Below are 24885 nucleotides of genomic sequence, written 5' to 3' on the forward strand. Positions count from 1 at the left end.
GGAATTGCGCTTCTGCCCCGCGGGCGGATGTTTGCCGGCGCGTCGAGGAAACGCCCCAGCGTGAAGTTGCCCCCGGGGCAGCAATGCCCACCACAAAGTTTACACGCGTGTTTAACAAAGCGGTTACCACGGTAACCGTAAGGCTTTAGCTTATGTCGACAATTTGACAGCCTCGTTTTAGACCTTAATGTCAAAAACGATAGCGATTGAAACAACGCGAATCATTTGCGAGCTGATCGCCAATTGATCACCGCGGCCGAAGTTGCGACGCGAGAGGCCGCTCAACCCGCCCGTTGCTGTTTTCGCAAGGTGAAGCCCCTGGTCCGCACTCCGTGAGACGTTTAATTAACGCACGTGGTGCAATTAAGAATCAAAATCTGTATTTACACTGGAGGAATCCGATGAGCTATGAAGCTCTTTTTTTCCCCCCCCACAGATGTCCAAGTCAGACGTGATTGTGGCCATGGAACGTAAACTCTGGAACACTGAGCACAAACCGCCGTGGTCTGAACTCCATTTAAATAAGTAATATTTTAAAAACAACTTCTTTAAGAACGCGCTTTTATTAAATGTACCGTACTACTAATGGAAGAACTCCACGACTCCAGGAAGTGGCCCCGAAGCTTGCCATGACTTAAGGGACCGTGGACAATTATACCCAAGCCGAAACATAACATATATTACAAAAATAATGTTTAAAAATATTGATTTTCTATGATAGAATATAGTATTGTCATCAGTATGACATAAGTATAGCAAGTTTGCAGTCGATACCACATTGGGAAGTGGGTTAAAATTGAGTTACAAGTTTTGAGGATACAACAACAGAGTTAAATAAAAGTGTGTAATAATAATATTAGCAAAACCACACGAACTCTCCTGAAGCCCTCTCGACATTGACATGTAGCTCAACACATTTGCCATACGCAAGACGAGAACTGAATGCGTAAATTACAGTATTAATACAAATATATATAAACCACCCAGCTGCTGTGACAGGCACGGAGTTTTCTAGATTATATAAGCGATTGACTTTGCATACGTATCGGGCTCTTACAATGTTTATAAGATATGTCCGGATTTAGCGGCGAGTCTGTGTGCAGAATCTGGGGGTTTGTGTGTGAATGAAGTCACATTTCACTTATCTAAAGCAGCGGTTCTTAAACCTTTACTGCAAACCTTTTTACAATGATAATAAATACATAGGTTTGATGAAATAAAGTAGTTACGTGCCCGTGCTTACTTTGTGTTTTGATTTACCTTGAAAAATAAATATGTTCCATGTCTCGCACCCGCTAAGTAAAAAAAAACACTGCTCTAGAACAAAGCAGCCCAAAGTTTCGGTTGCATGGCCACAATCGTAGGACTGTGTGGCTTGCTGATAACTTTACACTTCATGAAGGAGATTGTGCGCATCGGCCGGTTGATGTTTTGATGTGCTTGTTGGTAAAATAACAATATTTTTCATCGCCAAAACAAAAAACACACACACACCTCACACGCCATGATGTTTCGGTCTCGAATGAGGTGTTTATAACGAACGTCTGGGTTGTTCCACTGTTCGCCAGCGTTCTAATTACCACACACACCTCACACCGAAATCCCTTGTGGCAATTATATAAGCACCCGCGCCCCCCATTCGCTAAGCTACTCTGGCGTGTGCGTCATGCCCTCTATTTAATGGCAAAACAGATGATGATGATGGTGGTGGTTATTTATCATAACCCCCACCCACAGACAAACCCTTTGGAGCCAGGCAGCATCTCACCCCAGAGATTTCACACTCTGGGTGAGATGCTGCCCCCTCTCTCCCTACCGCCTCCATCTAGCCCAGGGTTCGGCAATCTGCGGCTCTTTACGGACTCAAATTCGAAAAAAATGTCTTCTTATTTGGGTTGCTGACCGTGAAAGTTCAGTTCACCATGGAACTCCAGTTCACCATGGAAGACCATATTCTTTGGGTCTTTCGGTAAAGTCACGTAGATAGGTTCAAAGAAGACCAATTTACCATGGAAATCCAGTTCACCATGGAAGTCCAGTTCACCATGGAAGTCCATATTCTTTGGGTCTTTCGGTAAAGTCACGTTGATAGGTTCAAAGAAGACCAGTTCACCATGGAAGTCCAGTTCACCATGTAAGTCCAGTTCACCATGGGCAGGGATTGGCAAACCTGCGGCTCTGGAGCCACGTGCATCTCTTTAGGGACCGCTTCGTGACGTTAAGGGACACCGTCTCGTATTCACCACGTTGCATTGTGGCTCTTGAAGTGTAGTTATTTGTTTTACTGAATTCGAAAAAAATGGCTATTCTTGTTATTGTGGTTGCCGACCCCTGGCCTAGCCTTACATACAAACTATTGGGGAGCGAGTGCTGTTAGCGAGCACCTAAATCTGTCAGTTTAACACGTAGGCTTTCGCGACCAATATTATTCATAATAAAGGTTTTTTGGGTTAGATCGTGTTGTTTATAAATGTGTCGTAACCCTCCACCACCCGACACGGCCAATCAGCAAAAAAAGTGTCACGTTGACAAAAGGCAATTAGTTCACTACTTTAGCCCACCGGTGTGTTGAAGAGTGAATCCACAACATTTACAGTTTGAATACGACGTTTCGCTGGTAATTACATCCAGCATCATCGGGCAATTCTGGCGAATTGCCCGATGATGCTGGATGCTGATGCTGGATGTAATTACCAGCGAAACGTCGTATTCAAACGTAAATGTTGTGGATTCACTCTTCAACACACCGGTGGGCTAAAGTAGTGAACTAATTGTCTTTTGTCAACGTGACACTTTTTTTTTGCTGATTGGCCTTGTCGGGTGGTGGAGGGTTACGACACATTTATAAACAACGCGATCTAACCCAAAAACCTTTATCATGGATCTACATCTGTGTTAGAGTGTTATACCTCATCGGATTTCTCCAGTATAAATACAGATTCTGATTCTACGGAGGCTGGCACGGTGCACGAGGGTGTAGTGCGGTCAGCACCATGTATTCCGGCCCCTTGTGTGATCACCGGTAGTGTGGCGTCTGCATGCAAAACGCAGGTGGCTCAATTTCGGGCCAAGTAGACTTAAGAATGATTGGGTATAAGACAGATTCAGTTGCCACTTGTCTCTGGTTCATAATTTATTTTCGGGTCAGATCGCACGAGTAAAATGCGTTTTGTACACCCTCTTCCACCTGACACAGCCGATTAACACAATTGTCACGTGATGAACAAACGTGCCAATCACCACCAGTGTTGTGGTTGGAGAGCGATCTCGCAACATTTAACTACTGTGTGCTGACGTTCGCAGATTGTTACGTCTCAGCTTGGTGTGCGTGTGCTTGGTCCCCCTTGGCTCCACTACCGTCGATAGTCCGGACCACCGGCCATCATTCCTGACCTGACCCGACCAAGCCCGCTAACTTTCAGTCATCACGTCTCCCAGCTTGCGTTTGCTATCAGAATCCCATGCACGCCTCCTCTTCTATCCTGTCTCTCGGTGTAATTAAGATTAGAAAGCAGACGCGCCTCTTTTCACCACAACACACCATCGTGAGCTCACAGATCACACGACAACTGCACATTGCATGTGGCTGCATGTGGCCACGTTCAAATGAGGAGGGCGTTCCGTCCCTTTTTACCCAGCGATTCCTAACATCGCTGACGCCTTCGCCTACCCTGCTATTACCAGGGATGGTGATTACAGTTGCAGGCGACTTGAGGACCGGGTCTCTCAGGGGAAAGATCGCCGACTGCACTTTGCATCGTAACAGCCACACACCAAAAAAAAACCACGGCATTGCGCTGCCATTTTCATGCAGTAACAATAACTCATTGAAATGGACCGACTCTTCCTCTATCGGATTATATATTTTTTTAAATTCCGTTTAACTACGTGACCGTGTTTCTCATTGCTCAGCTAGTGATCACATCAGCTGCGTTACTGTATTGTCTGCGTGATGGATGAAGGGGGAAGGATGGCAAAGAAGGCTGGGCATGAGCCAGAGATGGCCCGGGAGAACAGAGTGCGCAGGTATTTGTATTTTTTATATATATAAAAATATTTCATTACGTGCGCACGATTGCTTAACATTCAAATGGCTTCGGGTGAAACCTGTCACTAGCGAATTAATCTGGGGTAGGCTTTCCGTTGAATGAATAGAACAAATCACAAAGGTGTATAGTTTACATTCGTCGTCATCGATGCCATCGTCGTCATCACCATGATCCAGCCACCGCTGGATGAAGAAGTTCAACGTACATACACCACTCTGCGCGTTTGCTTATAATAGTGGTAGAACGGGTTTGTTTGACCATACCTCACCACGCTGGTCAGTTGCTGCTTGTCAAGGGAGGTGGGTGCCCAGGACTGGTTCAGGTATAACTTGCCACTGATATCTGTGGCTGGGAATACGTCTCAGTCCACCGGGTTCTTAGCGCAGTTCGCCAACCACTGTGCCACCATTCCTCCTCGGTAATAGCCTGTGCTAAATTCGAGCAGTGACGCGGCCCAGTGTTGCAGAGGTTTGCGGTTCAAACCCTGTAGGCTGCCCTGGTTATTACCGTGGGTGTATGAACCGTAACGTACTAACGCGCCGTCTGCTTCATAGTGGACGTTAAAGATCCCCGGACGTCATTCGAAGAGAGTAACGCGATTGTTTCTGGCGTGATGGTCCACATTTTCCAAATATATAAATTGCACTTCAAATTACTCAATTTAGAACTTCTCTTTACTCAATGTAGAACTACTCAAATTACTATATTCTTGGTTCTTTCGGTAAAGTCACGTAGAAGGGAAACAATAAAATAATGAAAATATATTTCCCTTCTACGTGACTTTACCGAAAGAATCAAGAATATGAATCCCTGCAGTCACGAAAGCTTTAAATCAAAATTTACTCAAATTACTCTTTAGAATACATTTTTGTGTTTAGTTTATCGTCCTTCCCCGCACCTCCGATTGGCATGGTTGGCTACGTACGGTGCGAAAGAAGTTCAACATAACGTTCATGCAATTGATATCACCCACAGCCAGCCACATTGCCCCCTACCGTGAAACTACTGCCGACTGCGTCTGTGAAACGTAGAGTCTTCCTTTGCGATGTCCTTGTGCTGCAAGAACGGCGTGAATACCAAGTATACTCAATTATATTTGCATGATTACTGACACTGCCTGCACATTTGCGTGGGATCCACGGCCTGGGTGGTAGAGTGGGTGGGTGGGAGTAGGCGGGAGAGGGGGGGGCAAGGCGTAGTGACGTCAGCGCGACACAGCTCAACACTGGAATGTGGGTGACATCATCATGCAGATGTGAGCGGTGACGTCACCACCGTGCACTTGCCAGCCAGCCAAACTTTGTGTTTCTCATCTAATAGGCTGTGCCAGAGATTGACCCAGTATTGTAACTGCGTGGCATATTGTAGGCAGTGGCAATGCACCACAGCTCCAGAGAGTGGCACATGTCACAGTGACTCGTTCCCAGAGGCAGGCATGCAGAACTACGCTACTGCATTAGACTATTGTATTGCAATGACAATAGCATTAGACTTAGGAATGCTTTTGCCATTGTCCTCCTAAGTAGGGAATCTCAGATTTCAGTTCTCACGATCCACGAGGGCTGGTCAATGTACCAGTTTACAAGTTGTTTAAATACAAAGTGGTGACATGCTACATGCATGCGATGATTGTGAAACATGTTCCATGATATATAGTGAACTAATTCACTATTGGTTTGAAAAAAATCTCTTTTCCCTGAATGTTTATGCCGGGTTGGCCAGGGGGCTCATGATGTTTCGAAATAGCCAAGACAGGGACTTCTGAGCTGAGATTCAGGGGTTTGAATCTGAGACGGGTTAAGATATCACATTATGCCTGTTGCTTCATGCGAAACATTCTACAAATATACCACATTTCATCTCTCACACTGTTAACATGTGAGCCCACAGTGTGAGTAAAGTGGCCTATGGAACTGAATTAACTATTACATCATCATCCAGTGCTGTTCCAGAAAACAAGGTGGTCCACTGCTCTGTGAAAAAGAGTTCCAAATGGAAATGCCAACGTTGGAATACATCTGGGAGAAATGTGTTACAGCAACAACACAAATGAAACAAACGAAAGTGTATTCGGTACCATAGTTACAAGCCACGGGTTGTTTAGGTTCCGATCGCTAATGAGCACAGAACAAAAATGACACCATCGTGCTGTCACATGACCCAGACAGCAACACACATGCCCGCCCGCGCTTGCCTGCCTGCCCAACAACTTGGCCAGACTTCAAAGGCAATCAAAATTATTAGGCGTGAGCCGTAGCGAAACCCCGAAAAACACACGGTGCTCACGCCCAGCGCGGCCGTCATGCATACCTTCCTAGGGCGTGGGGCATGCCCTGCAGGGCGAGAGCGACACAGATGCACGGACAGAGACGGCGTTTGCCGGGTTCAGTAACGTGCACCTCGGCTGTGTGCGCGCGTAAGTGTGGATGTCACCCCCCCCTCCCCCACCTGGGTTTGTCATGACGTTTGGTTTGTTGTGAAGTTCGCACCATTGGTGCGGCGCTGGCAGATTGTTGCCGGTCTCTCCGCCTGGGCCACCAGTTTCTAGCCCCCCTCCCCCCCACCTACCAGCAGCAACACATCGCACGGGGCTCTGATTACCTGCCTTGAATGAGCCAACACTTAATTAGGGTTTATGGCGTGTTGCAGATTCTTCTTTTAAATCACCAGTTGCTGAGCACAGGCCCAAAGGCCCCGCAATGCCAAGCTGCCACAAACAGAAACTTGAATTGAGCAAGGTAATTGAAGAAACTTGGGGAAAAGAGACGACGGGAGGGAATTCCCAAGAACAAGTAGCAAAAAGAGGAGTGTTGTGATCTGCAATGTGGCGAGTGAGTTCGTGAGTGCATGCGTGGATGAATGAATAAGTGGGTGAGTAATTGGCTAAGTGAGTGGATGGGTGAGCGAGTGTGTTGCCGTGACCTGCAGTGTGGTCGCTGAACTCAGTGTGGACGAGACAAACGTCATTCTGGTAGTCATACGTCCTCAGCATGGGTAGGAAGAATCAATGAGTCAAGTTCATGGGAATGGTAACCGTGGTGGTAGCGCTAGAAGAGTGACAAGGAGGCGACCGAACCTTTGTTTTGAAATTATGCGCCCGTAACACAGATGTCCTTTCTCCCTCGATTGTATCGCATTTCCTGCATCACAGCGGTGGATGCTCAGTGGTTAAAATTCCACGGATCACCCTATTGAAAGAGACACACTGCATGCCAACGGAAAGCTTTCAATTAATGACAGCGACAGTGACAGAGGTCACAGGCGCAGGCGGTGCAGGTCAGTGTATTTGAGGTCACCGTCTTGCCTCACGGATGCTCTGGCGGTTTCCACAACATCAATTTGAAGAAGTATTTGTAGAGTTTATAATAAGTCTGGGAGTATTACGGGAGTGAGAAAACAACCTCACAAACGTTGTAAAGGCTTTTGTTTTGCTTTTAATCATAACCCCCCCCCTCCCCGCCAATGAGTCACGACAATTTCAACTTGTAACGCTCACTCTCAAAGAGAGAATGACTCGGAGGGAGGCAGCCACGCGGTGAGCCAGCGCCAACAACTGCCCAAGCTCTGCGGTCCTCTTTATGTTAAGGTGTTATCGGCCAAGAGAATGAGTGTCTACATGTGGAAGTTAACCAGAGCACTCGAAGAAAACCCATGTGTGCTCAGGGGAAACACTCTCTCCCGTACAAAAAGAACAGGTGGAGTCCACATTTTTTTCTGCACCACCTTCTGCCTGAGCCAGGGTACGGCTCCTCGACGCCCATGGGGGAAGGAAGTTTAAAAGTTTCACAACATTTGTGCGATCCACCAACCCTCGCTGCTGCCTCCACATTGCTGATGGATTACAGGCCATGTGCACAGCGGAACGGCGCTGTGGAGTTCTAACCACAGCGCTGATATCACGGCTCCGTCTCCGTCGTGGACGTAGATCTTGGACGTGCTTCCCCCTTTGGCTGTCACTCCATCATTATTCTCAACCATGTGGCCAATTGTCCCTTCTAGCCATGTCCTGTCCTGCCCAAGGCAAAATGATGACGCCTCTAACGTTCGTGTATTCTCAACTCCACGTGTTCCTCTTTCCGTCTGTCAGCGTGCAAGAACTTACGCGCGTTTCTTTGCAATTGTTTTCAGGTTTTTTTTTATCCATTTCCTTTTGTCCACGAGTTTAATACATTAACTTAATAATGAAGAGCGGCATACCAATTGCCTAAAATGTCAAGCTATAATTACGTTGTGTTAAAAGGCAGATTTAACGATGCGGGTAGAACGGTCGTGTGGTGGCTAGCACATTGCCTGCTTGGACTTGGAAATCTGGAGTTCGAATTCCGGCCACAGCCGACATTGGCGAGCGATATCCGAACCAGTTCTAGGCTTCCCCGTTCACCAACTCCCACTCACCACCGTGAAGTGTTTTCGAAAAGCCTCCACAACCGAACTGGCATAGAGACGCCTTCATCCAGCAGTGTATTGACAGAGGGCTGTAATTCATAAACCATTTGCGATTAATGTGGAAAGTGGTTTTACTTATTTTCTTAATGAAATAAAAGGCATCGGCTTCATTCTAGAAACGTCTTGACGGCGTTTAGCATTCATAGCCACATGTCAAGCAGAAAAGAGAGATCAATCACACAGGCAGCCTGCGACATTCTCAAAAGGAAAGGGTGCAGCCCAGCAATTGCTGGCTAACTCCACTGTTGGTGGAAGGGGCCTCCACTCGAGCGAGCTGTGGAGGGCCCTCTTCCCCCCCCTGCCTACGCATGTCTTGGAAGAGGTGGGAGTACCCACACTTTACCCCACCACACGAGGACCGCCGATCGACTGCGGTGAACCCATTTACACTGCTGGGTAGGACAGAGACGATGATTGGGGGTGGGGGGGGAAGATTCAAGAAACGTTCCCGTTGCTTCAACTGGCACTCCGGAAAATAAAATCGAAGCGGCGACCTCGGAATTGCAAGCCCAGTTTGCTGCTGATTTTTTTTTATTAATTTGTCTGAGCCAAATATCGTTAAAAAATATCATTGTGGTTTACATTCGATTGTTTTTGCCCCGATTTCTATTTGCTACATTGTCATGTGCTTATTGTTTTATGCGACTACTCTTTGCCATCGTGGTGACTCTGGCTCACTAAACGAGACGCTATCTTTGTCTCTCAAATTATCACCCTGGGCTCAGCAAAGAATTAACTCGAAACGCCGCAGCAGCACCTGTACTGTGCATCAAAACTGGCCACTCGTCAAACCGCAAATATGTCAAAAAACCAGCTTCAAATATTTGTTCCTTGTTGTTAAACAAAAAGCTGACATCTAATGTTTTCTGTCCCCCCCCACACATCCCCCCACTCTCCCCCCACCGTTGAAATAGCGCCACAGGCGAGGATCAGACCGAGAAGGCACGGGAGGGGAGTGACGAGGTGAGGGGGTTGTCGGAGAGCCATCAGCGTTCCGCCATCGTTATCCAACGTGCCTGGAGGAGATACATCGTGAGTTTTAGCTCAACCCTCGTAATTCGCTAATTTCGTGTTTTCGAAGGGCCTCCGCTAGAGCGAACTATAGGAGGGGCATTTAGCCTACTCTTCCACGAGTGACCGGACGTGTTGTAAGAGGTGAGCGTACCCACACTTTACCCCACCACACCCAACCAGAAGCTCAACTAACTGGTAGTATTCTTAATAATAAAATATATATTTTATTGTTTCCCTTCAACGTGACTTTACCGAAAGAGCTAAGAATATGATTTACTGCAGTCACGAAAGCTTTAAATCAAAATTTAACTGGTAGTATCCATTTATACTTCAGGGCGGACAGAGGCTTAGGGGTTGACTCAGCCCATCATCATCATCCCTCTGGGGTAGATAAAATACCTACCAATTTGTGGAGAAGTCAACAGTGGTTGTCCCGTGGACAGACTCGCCCCCACCGCAGGAATGTGGAATGTGCACCACTGGCTCTGCAGGGCTGTAAACAGGAGAGGAACACAGGTGGTCATTTGAGCAGTAAATACCTTTGACATGCTTATATGTTACGCGATGGCCCCGGATGCTAACCTGAGTGTGGAACGTGTGTAGGACCTGCAGGTGTTCCGCTACTACCGGGAGCTGCTCAGCTTCAGGGCGAGTGGGGAGCCGCGCCTCATGCTTCGCTGCGTCAACCCCAAGGAGGTCGTCCTCTTCGCTGCAGTTTACCTTTTGGGGCTAATGGGGTCAACCGTGCCATTCACGCCCAGTCACGCCTGAGGGGGCAGTTCTTTTGCGAAGTTCGTCATCACGAGCCATAGTCAATCCACTGCTGGATGAAGGCCTCCCAAAGCCGCTGCCACTTCTCACGATCGTGCGATGTAACAACAACCGCCATTCACCACTAGGTGGCGGTGATTCTAATTGCAATGCCCTAACGGCATTGGCCTAATTACATTGCCCTTATTGCATTGGCCTATTGAATATGGCCTAATTGCATTGTCCTAATGAGATTGGCCTAATGGCATTGGCGTAATGTGATTGGCCGAATAGCATTGGCCTAATGAGATTCGCCTAATTACATTTACATATTGAGATTGGCCTAATTACATTGACCTAATGAGATGTGGCCTAATTATATTGACCTAATGGGATTTGCCTAATTACATTGACCTCATGGTATTGGCCTAATGAGATTGGCTTAATGGCATTAGCCTAATGAGATTGGTCTAATTGCATTGGCCTAATGAGGTTGGCTTAATTGCATTGGCCTAATGAGGTTGGTTTCATGGCATTGGCCTAATGTGATCGGCCTAATGAGATTGGCTTAATGGCATTGGCCTGTGATTGATCGAATAGTATTGGCCTAATGAGATTTGCCTAATTACATTTACCTAATGAGATTTGGCCTAATTACATGAACCTAATGAGATTTTGTCTAATTATATTGACATAATAGCATTCACCTAATGGCATTGGCCTAATTATATTGACATAATGGCATTGGCCTAATGACATTGGCCTAATGAGATTGGCTTAATTGCATTGGCCTAATGAGATAGGCCTAATGAGATTGGCCTAATGGCATTGGTCTAATTGCATTGGCCTAATGAGATTGGCTTAATGGCATTGGCCTAATTGCATTGGCCTAATGGCATCGATCAACCTCCCAGGTAAAGATTCCTTTGGTACAGTCACGGAAAGCTTCTCAAACTACGTGGTCGAAAAAGATGTTAAATAATGTAGGAGCCAGAGGACATTCCCTTTCGCACACCAAAGTGAGCAGGGAATGGCTCCGACTCCTAGCGACGTAGCTTTGATAATTGTGAGCAGAGAGTCAGGGAATTCCCTATACCTCTGTTGTAGCAGCTGGACCGAAAATATGGCATCTGAAACCACATTGGGGCTCCGCAAGCCTCTCCTCAGCATGTCTAGCAAGGTGATGTTGAATAATCCTTGACAGGACATTTCTCGGCACACAAGAGGTCGATGCCCCTGTAGTTTGTACAGTCTGTGCGGCCCCCCTTCTTTAAGAGGGGGACCTTCCAATCCTGCAGAACCAGTCCAGTGGTCCAGGCAGTTATTATGATTCCATATAGGAGAGTCTTCACACAAACGCCACCCTCCCTCAGCAGTTCCCTTGGGAGATCATCTCTGCCTGGCCCTTTTCCTGGTCTCAGACTCTGGATCGCTTTCCATACTTCCTCAACAGAGGCACTTCAGCCAGTTACTCACAGGGGGTGACTACTGCTGCCAATATTTCAGGCACAGCAGCCTCAGCAGGGTCATCCCCACTTTGCCCCATAATGTTTTCTGGGCTGAGGGGTTTCCCCTCCCCCAAGATCTCACAGAAATGCTCAACGAACCTGCAAACCTGTTCCTGGGGGTCAGAGTTCGGATCACCTTTTATTCCCTTCAGGATGGTAATAGGTGTGGTGCTGCTAGTTACTTTTTTATGGAATTAAAGAGTGATTGATGGAATCCACCTACGCACCTGCACACGAGGTGATTGCATTGCTTCATCTCCTCGGCCGATCAGCTTCTGGATGCATTCCGTGCATTGGCTGCCACTCCATCATCACCTCTAGTGACCTGTCCTGCACGGGCCCATATAGTTTTATTATCTTACGGTTTGAATTATTTCATTACATTAACCTAATCCATTATACTGTATCACTACAAACACTTTATCTACATGCTCCCTTTTCTGTCGGCTCAGTGTTATTACAAGCATGCATCTCTCCACGCTTCTTTGCTGACCTGTTACCTTGGCGTGTGTATCTGCAGTCTCTGCTCTTTGTTTATGTGGGGGTTGTGTCTTTAAACACACCTGCTTTAGAGGTACCGAGCCTCCAATCCCTGCGCTTCTGTGCAGGCTCAAGTACTATGTGCGAGATTACCCCCCCCCCCCCCCAGTGACGATTAGCCAGACGGTGGCGGCTATGCACGTGGCCTGTAATCTAGCACTGGTGTTAGGACGATGAGGCGGCTATGCACGTGGCCTGTAATCTAGCACTGGTGTTGGGACGATGAGGGTTGAAGGATAACACGACAAGCATCACAAAAACCCCTTCTTGCGGTCGGCAAGGAGGCGGTACAGCAAAAATGTGGATTCCGACCCGTTCCATCTTACATGGGATAAAGCGTTGCCCCCTCGCACGTGTGGGTTTTTCCGGGTGCTCCAGTTTCATCCCACAAGTATAAACACTCATTACATGGCCGGTAACGCCTCAATATATAGAGGACCGCAGAGCTTTGGGGGGATTTGGCACCAGCTTACCGCCTGGCTGCTGCTGTCTTCCCGCTCGTCTGTGGTTCCTCCTCGCGCCTGTTAGTTGCCCTCTCTACGAGAGCGAGCGATTACTGTGCGCTGCCGCATTACAAGCTGACATTATTACCATTACAATAGATAAATCTAGGCTGCTTAGTGAACATACTGCTTTAAAAAAAAATCCATATCGCGATTGTGCGTCATCACAAGACTAAGAATCCATTCAAAAAATATCGCCGAGCAATGCACAACCCTGTGTCGGGAGAACGGATCGCAGAAGTGGATTTCACAGAGCTACCTCCCGAGATCCCTGCAAGAAGTGAACCTCTTTTCCACACACCACAAGGGGCAGCACTTTCTCACCCGCCCTGCCACAGCGTAATTGCTCGTCGCATGCCAGCCAAACCAACGCACTATTTGTAATTCTCAAGAGCTGGAATTTGTCAAACTACATGCAGAATCAAATTTAAGGGTGATTTGTATTTATGCGGCCATTGACCAGACTGAGACCATCAACTCGCTATGCTTGTGAGTTTATGGGTCCCTGGGAGTCTATGCGAGCCTATTTGTTTCTCAACGTAAGTCTATGGGTATCTACGTGAGCCTATGCGTCACAATCTAATTAATCGGTGACCGACCTGAGACCATCAACTCGCTGCACTGGAGAACCCGGTTTAATCACAGGTGGCTAAAACCCAGCGGTGCTGACTCAACGCCCCCCCCAACCCCCGACAGTGCCAGCTACCCCGGCCACCAATCGTAGCCACGTGCTTCTTGATTAGCGCAGCCTGGGTAAAGATAATCAATAAAAAAAATCGAGACTCTATTGTCAACAAGCTGTGCTCAGCCTAATAGAGTTGCCCGGCTTGAAGACAATCGATATGTGAGGAGGGCCCCCCCCCATGTGTAAACAAGGCACAGGCAGCTCAATTGAACGGGCCTGTGCAAAGACAACACAAACAATGTTCTCAGCGTAAACAACCCGTTAAAGATATGTGCGGAGTGCCACTGCATGTTCACAGTTGCAACGCTTGAACGAACATGTTGCACCGGAAAGAGATTGGCCAATTTAGCCACGGGTGTCGGATGCGGAACGTTTACGCTTAGTTGGGTGTGGCGGCGCGCGCGCCAGCGAGGACTGGTGGATCACGCACAGATTCGTGGAATTCACAAAGCCACCGTTGGGGCTGCTGTGACGTGGTAGGCGGTGGCGGTAAAGGCAGTGCGTTTGCGAATTCACTGCTGGATGAGGGCCTCCCCTAAGACGTCGCCATCTCTTAACGGTCACATGATCTATCCACATGTAGCTCCTACGTGCAAGTTAATCACATTACTCCATATCTGTAGAGGACGGCCTCTCGGACGAGTTTTGTTTCCTCTCCTTGGGCTGCCACTCATTAGCTAGTCTCGACCGCCGGCTGTCATCCCGTGTCGGTGACGAATCCTGCCACAGCGCACGTAACATGTATTAGCCGTCAATGCGCGGCCCCATTACTTGTGACTGACGTAACGCATGACCTCTGCTGGGCCACAAAGATACCCCATCGTCCGTGGGTGGACCTTTTGATAGCCACACTAATACCGATTAGGAGTGACTCAGAAGTGTGGTTAGTGCACCGCGATAAGAATCCGGCATCCTGAGTTCAATTCCCGGCCACGACTAACATCAGTGGCGAGTGATTAGGCCTCGGCAAGGTAAGGTAAAAGGTAAATCAACGAGCCTACCTTTACCCTACCTTTTACCTGACCACAATACAATCACTCTACCCTTACATTTTACCCTTTTGCAAGGTAAGGTAAAAGGTCAAAAGCAACGAGCATGCCTTTACCCTTACCCCATACAAATTACCCGATTACAGGGCAATAACTGGGGTACTACTACACATGAACAAGGTTTATAACAGGTAAATGCTAGGTAGAGAAGACTCCCGATGATTCCAATTTTAAATGGAGGCCACGGACTGCGCCACAGAGCTTTTAGCGAGCAGTAAACAAGGTGTGTACCGGGTAATACTTCGCGCTACCTTTACCCTACCCTTTACCTTACCCCTTGGCATGTCCACACCTTTAACCTTTTACCCGGTAAAAAGGGTAAATTACCTTACCTTGCCGAGGCCTACGAGCGATATAAACAAAACCGGTCCGGGTTGACTGAAATGAGTACCTGGTATGGTGCCGTAAATATAAGTACTGGGGAGGCAAAAGCGGTCGGGTGTGGTGCAAGGCACATCGACCCATCGTGTGTTCAGTGCCGGCCTTTATAGGTGCTCGCTAACAGCACTTGCCCAAACGGCCAACGTGGACTATACGGGGTCTTTGTTTGCGTGTGCAGGCGGAGTTACTGGATGGAGCAGCGGGAGCCCATGTGAGGTTCCGCCTTGGAGGGGTCAGTACCACCCCAATCCCGCGACCACCACCCCCACAAAGAGATCACGATATATGACAGTTACTATATATTTTTTATCCTATGGAGAAACAGGCCAGTGTCATTGGAATGTGGAATTTCCACGACTGGCGCAGGGTTCGCCAATGGACATAAGTACATAACATTGACGTACTATACATGCAGACATACATATATATTTGCCGACATTGATACGTTCTTTATTGAGGTTTTTTTTCAGGGTTTATTTTGGCACCAATAAAGCCCATTGGGCAATGAATGTAAATGTTTTGATGGGGACCTGGTTACATCATAGAAATCTGGTTACAGAGAAAATACATGAACAAAACAATAAAAAACAACTGTACATGGTACATTTTCTTTTTGGTGCTGCTTGGAAGCAGTTAAACAGTATATTATCAAGTAATATACCGTTTAACTGCATGCCTACTGTACAAGTCACCATACGTCCATGGTGATTAACTGTGAGCAGACAATAGCAGGTATTGTGATTTCTTGCACCCAAAAAACGGCAGGATGTACATGCATCATGAACATGAATAATGAGCATGCATTATGTATGTTAATTACCCTTTGAATTACCTAAACGGTATTGGATATCCATTTTTATTTATATGCATACATTAACCCCCCCCCAGCCTTCGCGCCTGATTGGGTCACAAGTGACGACATCACATCTATCCCTCTATTTAATACTGAAACAGGAGGATATCTCAACTCTCGCTGTGGCCCGATGATGCTGGTTGTAATTACTGGCGAAACGTCATACTCGAATTGTAAATGTGCGTTTACTCTCCAACACGGTGGTGTGCTGTACTTGTAACGAATTGGCATGCTTTGTTTGTGTGACAAACCTTACTAATGGGCTGTGACGCGATCTAACCAAAAAACCTCTTATGGATAATATTGGTCGTGAAAGCCTACCAGGTGTTAAACGTACATGGTCAAGTTCTGAATGGTAAGGTCGTGCATCAACGTGATACAACCAGCACACATAGACGCAAGCACATACAAACCTGTATAAATAGACACTATAGTAATTTTGAGTACAGCGCTTTGTCAGTCCACTGCTGCATGAAGAAACCTCTCCATGCATGCCATGTGAGTTGTGGGTGATTGTTTGACCATACTTCACCATGCTGGTCAGTGTGCAGTGGGGTGGAGGGGTGTGGAGGACCAGGTTTAGATCTCACCCCGCCACCGATGTAAGTCGCGGCCGCCAATCAAACTCAGAGTCGTCGGGATCACAGCGCGACTCGCTAACTTCTGCGCCTCCACTCTCTCGCAAACACCGAGCACCAATTATCGGTTGAAGTTGGCCGAGCTTGGCCCATTGCAGGCGTTTCATTTTCATGAAATACAAGCCATGGCACGATCCCATTAATTAGTTGAGAATATTAGTTTTGGAGGCATTTAATTATGTATTGACCCCTGCCTGCTCACGTTACCCACGTAACAACGATCGCAGACGAAACATCTGTGCGGCCAGACGTTACCACTGTAAAGCCAAACCCTGCCTACAGGGAGCTGCTGCGTGTTTAAATACATGCCAATCATTCGAGTCTTGCGAATGGCAATGTGTTCATGGGCTAAATGCCAATGTCGAGGTCTGCTAGCCATGGGAGGGCGTCGGAAGACATTTTTGTGTAGTGCTGTTCCCGCTTCCATTGAAGGAGCGCAGACTACAGTTGTTCACGATATGGTGCTTAGTTTGGGTTGCATGGCCAGTCGCACTGTAGCTTGCCCTTGTATCTCTATGGGTCTCTAAGTATCTCTGAGTCTCTACATATCTCTGTGTCTATGGCAGAGGCCCGCAACCTATGGCTCCGGAGCCGCGTGCGGCTCTTCAAGGACCGCTTCGTGACATTATTTATTAAGGATCCACCGTCTCGTATTCACTACGTGGCATTGCGGCTCTTGAAATATTGAGAGTTTCACCGAATTGGGAACAAAATGTCTCTTCTGGTTATTACGGTTGCAGACCCGTGGTCTATGGGCTTACTATATGGTCCATAGTTTGGGGTGCATGGCCACTTTCACCAAGCCGTGTTGACCGGCGTGGTGACGTAAGGTCAAATGACCCCCACGACCGACCGACACGGCATGGGGAGAACCTCATCCGTCCAGCGGTGGATTGACACGGAGATATGATTATTATATCATCGCGAATTGAGGGCCGTGTTAATTGGTCACACGGTGCGTATGTTATATGTTGGGATGGTTGCGTGGGATTACATCGTCCGCAGGGTTAAGACGTTGTGAGCCCGATGCCACTGTTGATGCCGTGCGAAACAGGAGCGCTTCCCTCCAAACATCTACTACAAGATCTTCACGCACCGCCCCGTGCAAGACCTGTGCGCAAACAGCCCCAAGGTGTACGCAAGCGCCGCAGTCAAAACACTGCCTGCCAGACCACCACCGCGCTACAGCATCACACGCCACGGAGCTCACGGGACCGGAGCGCGGGCGACACCCGGCACCGAGCGGTCGGTCCGGGATCCAGATCCGGATCGCAGCGGGTGGTACAAGAGAGTGGAGAACAATGGGTGGAGGCTGGTGTCAGAGAGGGTAAGCGGCCAAGTACCCTCTTTACTGTGTGGCCTCTCTCCTGTCCATATCAGTAATATTGCCATACCCAGACCCTGGTCACTCTATGTCTGATGTAGTGGTACACTTGGCCTGTAACCCAGCACTGTGGAGGCAACAGTGAGGGTTTGTGGATTGCGCACACACGCACACACGTTGTGAAATTCCCTTTTCTGGCGCGTCGAGGAGACGTATCCTGGCACGCCAGAAGGTGGGTACAGAAAAAATGTGGACCCCACCCGTTCCATTTGTATGGGGGTAGAGTGTTTCCCCCCTCGTTCACGTGGGTTTGCTCCAGGCGCTCCGGTTTCCTCCCACTGGCGAGACAATATCTTTAAAAAAACAATGCATGATCCTCCTGAAAGAGAGTCCGAGGACTCAGCATGGCTTTCCTGGATAAATAAGTAAATTATGATAATTAATCGTTATGGAGTGGATGATAAGCGTTGGAGATTGTACTTGTTTACGCCATGGGGGCCTGATGAGAATAAGCGTGCACTGCCTCCACCACCGTATGGCAAAACCGCAGCATTAAAGCGCATTGCCTCGCAGCGGACTCGTGCCACGAGTAGCACTACCGTCATCAGCCACGATCTATCCACTGGTGGATGAAGGCCCTCAACATCTCGTCATGGTGGCAAGATGTTAATTACCTCGTCTGGTATACAGGAGGTCGTGGGTTCGATCCCGAGCCCTGACACCTGTATATTTGGAGTTTGCATGTTCTGCCTGTGGTCATGCGGTTTTTTCTCCGGGTCCTCCGGTTTTTCCCTCCACACATTTAGAAACATGCATTCAGAGTATTTGGCTGATCTAAATTTCCACGTGACAAGCCACTTTGTTGAACTATCATTTGTAGCCAGGTCGCTTCTGAAAAAAGAGCTACGTTGCTTAACTGGTAAAATTTTGTAAAATAAAAAATAGTTTATAGTTTTTAAGTCGTGGGTCTTTCACGCAACGGTTTTCCCCTGGCATAATGCTCTGGCTGGCGCCGGCATGCGAGCCAAATTCCACGCTGCCATTTTCACGGGTGGCGTCTTCTCGGGCGTGTTGCCTCCTCTGGCTGCCATTCCATCGTTAGTCTCGACCACCGAACAACAGCTCTTGCAGCGATGTGTCTTGCCTAAGCCCGCTTACTTTTTTTACCGTAAATACGATGGTGTTCTTGCTCATGATGGCAGCAGAAATGTGGTTCAGGAACTCAATGCCTGTTGGCCATGACGAGAGGGCTTCAGCAAAGAAGTGTAAGATCACAGTGGGTTTCACTGTACGGTCCATAGTTTGGGTTGCATGGCCACAATCGCACTGCTGTGGCTTTCTTTAATGCATCTCTTTGGTTCTCTACATCTCAATGAGTCTTTATGTATCTCATTAGGTTTACTATATGGTTAATAGTTTTGGGTTGCATGGCCACAATCGCACTACTGTGGCTGTGTATCGGAGTATGATGTCCTTAACGTATTTTTTCTAATAAAAAAAACCCCGACACATTCATAAATAACACTGCGTGGCCTTAACAGGGAAAAAACTATAATTGGCGACGTTTCGGCCAATGGCCCTTCTTCACAGTACGTAGAGAGAGGCTCAGCAGACAGATTGGATGATGCGAATTAGAAACTGCGCTTGTTGACACCATGGGGACTGATGGAGAATTACATTTAAAATTATTTCTGATGACCACTTTTAAAATGTGCTCCTGAATAATAGACAAATCCTTAGATAATCAAATTCATGTGTTCCTCTTGCTGTCTCCCAGTGTAATTCCAAACACACACCTCTTTTGTGATTTTCGCTATATATATGCAAATGTGTCTGCATGTATTGGGCATGGAACAATGCGTTGATTCATATTTATAAGTCATTTGTTTATGTAGGAAAGTGTCACTGAATCTCAATAATCTTTTTTCACGTGGATCCTGCATTGGGAAGTTTGGTTGCTTTCACGTTTAAAATAAACGAACACATTGGGGGAGAAACCGAAGTATACGTCTAACAGCACTTGTCCCAACAGTCTTTGTCGTCTATACGGAGAATATTTGTCGAAATAGTTATATCTGTGTGTACATGTCCAAAAGCACTTTCCCCAACAGTCTGTGCAGTCCGCACAGGTGATCCCGTTGTCTCTGTTTGCTCCGGGCTGCCCGCCGCACTCGACATGCTCTGCCGTGTGCCCACCGTGTGCTCGCCTTCCCCAGCTGGTGGGCCGGCCGTTGGCAGCGCAGCCCTGCGGGGAGGCCGGCGGCACGGTGCCCCCCGCGGCTCCGTTCTCCCCAAGCCGGCGCCAGCGCAGGCACGAATCGAGCTCGCGGCGCCGGCGCAGGCAGATCCAGTGGCTGCGCAAACTGTGAGTAGCGTCGCATGCAGAGGCTTTAAAACGACTAAGAAGATCCCCCCCCCCCCCACTTCCCCGCCATAGCCTCTAACAGGCTGTCGGCTGTCGGAGCAAGTCCCGTCAGCGAATAGCAGCTATGGAGGTCGGCACGAGGAGGTGGGTGGCCAGCACCGCACCGTGCCCAGCCGCCTTTGTCACCCCAGTGCTCATGTTTACACACTGCACCAGGGCACTCATTTAAGGTCAAGTCGACCTAGGGGAGCCCCAGCACTGGTTCAGGTGTTATTCATGGAGGGTAGCTGAGAGCGGGAATCAAACTGGGGTTTGCTGGGTTTGTTTAACCACTACAGTACCACTTCCATCTACACACAAACACAAGACAAAAATCACCCTTATAACCTGAACGGACTTTTTGAGGCGAGTGCTGTAAAGGGAGCACCTGCAAACCCGTTCATGCGAGCGCATTCAAACCTACACATTGACCCACAATCGCGACACGCTACTGTCTAATGCTGCTCCGCATTAACGTGCGTGTGCGCGCGTGTTCACAAGTAGCGCTCAAGAGTAACGCGCTTTCCGCATGTGGTGACATCCCCCCAGGTACGAGGGAGGGCAGCAGGCCCCTGCAAGCTGTGGATCAGAAGGAACGGCACCTGGACCACCTGTGGACTCGGAGCTCGAGGATTTACTGACATGGACCAAGGCGCTCGACTTTGAGGAGTACGTTTCGATGGTTTTATGCTTGAATTTCCGTCATTTATTTGTATTCGTGAGTTGATGGTCTCAGCCCGGTCACCAATGAGTGAAAGAGAGATGCAAGAACTCACAGTGACCCAGAGCCTGACAGAGATCCATTGACTCAAGGATATCCATAAACAGTACTCACAGAACCTTAGACTCGTATGAAACATAAACGGTATTGTGATTAAACTAGGTTCTCAAGTGTAGCGAGTCGATGGTATCAGCCCGGTCAGCTACGACGGAGCAAAACACTTAACTTGGCTAAATTCCAGCTCTGAGAATTCATATCGGTTCGACGATCATACAAAGCAGGTGGGGAAGTGCTGCCCTCTGCAGTCTTTGGACCAGAGTGGTACTTTTCAAGTTTTCAAGTTTCATTTATTAGGTGCAGTAAAACCTTGGATCGCGAGCATAATTCGTTCCGGAAACGTGTTTGTAATCAAAAGCACTCGTATATCAGTTGTGATCACGTGACGCTCGGCAGACAAAGCGTATACGTACACTACTCGTATTGCAAGACCTCGCTCGTTTATCAAATTAATATTTATTTAAAGAATTTTGCTCGTCTTGCAAAACACTCGCAGACCAAGTTACTCGCAGTCCAAGGTTTTACTGTACTAGCTTTACTACCCGGCTTCGCCCGGGACTTGGATTCACCACGCCCGGCCGCCTTTGTCTCCCCAGTGGCGATGTTCACACACCACACCAGTTACTCGTTTGAGGCTGAGTCGACCTAGGGGAGGCCCAGGGCCGATTCAAATAATCGTCACCGGTAGTGGCCGTGACCGGGAATCGAACTCGGGTCGCCGGGATTCGTAGCGCAGCGCGCTAACCATAGGTACACATACACGCGCTTGCTGCAGACACACACACAACTTTCAGGGTGCGTACGGCAGTAAACGACTGAAATAATAAAGCAATGCTGCGCGAAGAACGCCTAAGACCTGCAACACATTTGTATTTCACTTTACCCGCGATCAGCAGGCACACTCCGTTTAGCTTCCGCACACAGGCCACATGACAGATGTGACGTCCCAACTCACTTGCCGTGCAAAAAACATATGCATTATTGAGCCCCCCCCCCAAAAAAAAATAGAAAAATATATTTTATAATGTTTGCATGGTGTACAGTCTGTAAAGTACCCATATGGCAAATTTTAAGTTTGTTGCATGTCGGGAAGTACGCTAAACACTATGAACAAACACACAATCACAAATTTATCTTTTATATATAGAGAGATAGCCCTGTGAGCCATGCGGCTCTTGAGTCGGGTGCAACCGCAACAAAATGTGAACAGAGAAACATCTTAAAGCGACGACGCGCAACAGAAACATCATGGATAAACCAGCAAATCTTCCAGGAAAAAAACAAACACCGTATTACAACGCTGTGTGCAAAAATCCCAGTGTGATGCAGGTCAAACAAGGGATCTCAGAGGTAGCTCTGTGATATTGGCTTCTGTGCACCGTTCTCTAATGCTAAGGGTTGCACTGCTCCGCGAGGGATACGAATGGGTTTTATTGTTTTATATTTTAATTATTTTATTGTTTCCCTTCTACGTGACTTTACCGAAAGAACCAAGAATATAATGGGTTATTCGTCACGTAACGACCCGGCGCCGATAGCACGATGGGGATAAAATTTGGGGATAATGAGAGGAAATATTAATTCCATTCTGCCGTGTTTATTTTGAATAATGCATTCGCTTTTTCTCAAGGTACATCAATGGCTGGAAGGAGCTTGGGACTACCAACACGTCAGACAGGCTTTACGGCAAGTCCCCTGTTAACCTTCAGTGACGATCGTTACTATTTAAGTCATCTTTAATTATTCCACGTTAATGGTGCTGCATCACAAGCAGAAAAGTCAATGCGTGTGTGTGCGCGTGTTCATGTGTGTGCGCGTGTTCATGTGTGTGTGCGCGTGTTCATGTGTGTGTGCGTGTGTTCATGTGTGTGCCGCAGGTTTCCAGTGCATGGGCTGGGACGACCCCAAAGATGTCGCAAATGTGTTCTCAAACTGAGCTGGTTCTGAGTCCAATCCCTAATCAATATCAAGATCACACCGTCTTCAAGATCCTACATATTGACTTGGCCCCTGCCTACCTCTTCCCTCTCATACTGAACTCCCCTTTCATCTCACTCTACTCCCCCTCACACGCTCACCTACCTCTCCACTTTCATCTCACTCTACTCCCCTCCACGCAAGCTCTGATCTCACCCCTCTCAACTCACTCTATATCCCCTCCGCACACTCAGTGATCGAGCAACCAAGGCTTCTTGTCCAAGAATCCCCAGCCAGCTTTCCTGGGATCCCAGTTTCGAATCCAGGTTTCAGTCGCTCATGATTTTAACTACGTTGTCATGTGTAGTAAGTTGACGGTATCAGCCCAGTCACCAATGACTGTACACAGAAAACAAACTCATCCATGTTAAGCTTGGTTTAATAACTTAGTTTGGCCTATACCAACATTCACTCTTTTCTAGGCCGTATAAATAACGTGCCACTACTCATTGGTTTTTTCGGCAAAGTCACGTATGTAGAAATACAATTAAATTATATTAAAACAAAAAACAATCACGACGTTTCGATCACAACGCAAGCGATCTTCATCAGGTGTCAAGAACAAATGACGGAGGTAAATACAACAAAAAGATGAGAGACGAGAATTCAACAAACCTGAAAAAACATTATGTGAAGCACATCCAGTCAGGCCAACAACACAGTTAGACACTTCCTGGCGGACCACGAATTTCAGAAGAGTGTTAAATTTCGTGTTCAACCTTTGGATTGCACATACCAGCATAGATAGAATGAAAAATACGAGGTACACGGTCAGTAGAAATACATCTACAAGTCCACCAAGAGGTAACGTGCCACTAATTATAGAGAAGCAATTAAATTGACTCTTAGAAGTATGTATGTCGCTTCATAGTCTAGGGCAGTGACGGGCAACCCAGACGTGTCGGTGGGCCACGTGAGCGGCCCTGCTTCACCTCAGTGGGCCACAAGCTTGATACAGCGCTTGTGCACCAATCATGACCCCACGCATGACCCTAGAGACACACCGAGACCAGGCCACCACGAGGAGGGGCTCCACGGCACGCATAGGGCCCATGGGCCACAAGTTGCGCACCACTGCTCTAGGGCCTCTCTCTGACACACTGCTGCTGCCCACGAGAGTTATGAATCTAAATGTCGTAGGTCTCATGACGTGACCCTAACAGAATAATTGGAATGTAGATAGGAGGTAAACGAAATTAAACAAATTCATCTCCAATTGCCAGTCAATACAACTGCCCTTTGTCTCTTCCCCAAGGATAAAATATACACATTACGAGGCTAATGTTAAAGACAGTTCCACATAACATTAGCCTTGTACAGTGTATATTTTATCTGTTCTAAGGCAGCGTTAATAATAACAAAGAAGTCAATCGTCGTTGCTTAAGGGGGAATGCAAATTTGACCGTTCCGTTCAAACAGCGGCAGGGAGACACGACTATGCATGCAAATGTAAATGCGATGGTGTATTACGTTATTGAAAGCAGCTTGTGTACAGAATTACATTTAAAAGCGAGCGTTCATATTTGCTTGTTCAGGTGTACATTTCATCAAATGTATCTTACGAAGTTGCAATGTAATTTATTCGTGCGTAGTGTTGCTGTCATTTTCTTTGAGCCTGTTTAGTGCAACGGTGTATATTTAATATAATCCTGAATAGCAGTGGGAAACAATTTGAATGAAGGATTTATTTTTGTATGACCATCTTTAGTTTAGTACAGGTTTCCCTCGCTTTGTGCGAGAGGTGTTCCAAAACAAGGGCGCCCAAAAGCGAAATGGCAAAGCATGGACCCACAGTGCACAATGTTGTCTGACGTCCGACCACAGAGGAGTGAATTCAAACCACATATCGCGAATTTTGGTTAGAAATAGGTTAACCGTATGTACGCGAAAACGGACAAACTGAACCTGCATTAAAAAAAAGATATCCACACTGTTGGCGTTCCAGGTTTAGGTTGTGAGCATCTTCAGTAGTGTGTGGTGAAATCG

The 24885-nt window shown here is 47.5% G+C and overlaps 1 protein-coding gene and 1 long non-coding RNA gene across 5 annotated transcripts; one reads left to right on the forward strand and one right to left on the reverse strand.

Annotated features, from left to right (window-relative positions):
• On the forward strand, window positions 1-24832 carry C49H11orf65 (chromosome 49 C11orf65 homolog). Of its 3 annotated transcripts, none has more exons than XM_032972700.2 (10): window positions 1-309; window positions 3304-4026; window positions 9410-9458; window positions 10113-10205; window positions 15104-15157; window positions 17471-17743; window positions 19957-20105; window positions 20694-20813; window positions 22553-22608; window positions 22800-24832. In XM_032972700.2, exons 2-10 carry the CDS (start codon window positions 3953-3955, stop codon window positions 22856-22858), a joined length of 927 nt encoding a protein of 308 aa, XP_032828591.1. In that variant the 5' UTR covers window positions 1-309; window positions 3304-3952; the 3' UTR covers window positions 22859-24832. The 3 variants fall into 3 exon arrangements, with proteins under 3 accessions (XP_032828591.1, XP_032828589.1, XP_032828590.1); XM_032972698.2 differs by having other exon boundaries at window positions 6-309; window positions 9410-9527; XM_032972699.2 differs by having other exon boundaries at window positions 7-309; window positions 3963-4026; window positions 9410-9527.
• Window positions 8553-12673, reverse strand: LOC142931122 (uncharacterized). 2 transcript variants are annotated; one of them, XR_012947141.1, is made up of 3 exons: window positions 11995-12673; window positions 9913-10002; window positions 8553-9511 (listed from the first exon to the last, which is right to left on the reverse strand). It is a non-coding gene; the product is annotated as an uncharacterized LOC142931122 (long non-coding RNA). The 2 variants fall into 2 exon arrangements; XR_012947140.1 differs by lacking the exon at window positions 11995-12673 and having other exon boundaries at window positions 9913-10117.
• Window positions 24833-24885: the final 53 nt, after the last annotated feature.

Source organism: Petromyzon marinus, chromosome 49, assembly GCF_048934315.1.
Source record: "Petromyzon marinus isolate PM22_M1 ecotype Great Lakes invasive population chromosome 49, UKy_Petmar_22M1.pri1.0, whole genome shotgun sequence".
NCBI classification, from domain to species: domain Eukaryota; kingdom Metazoa; phylum Chordata; class Hyperoartia; order Petromyzontiformes; family Petromyzontidae; genus Petromyzon; species Petromyzon marinus.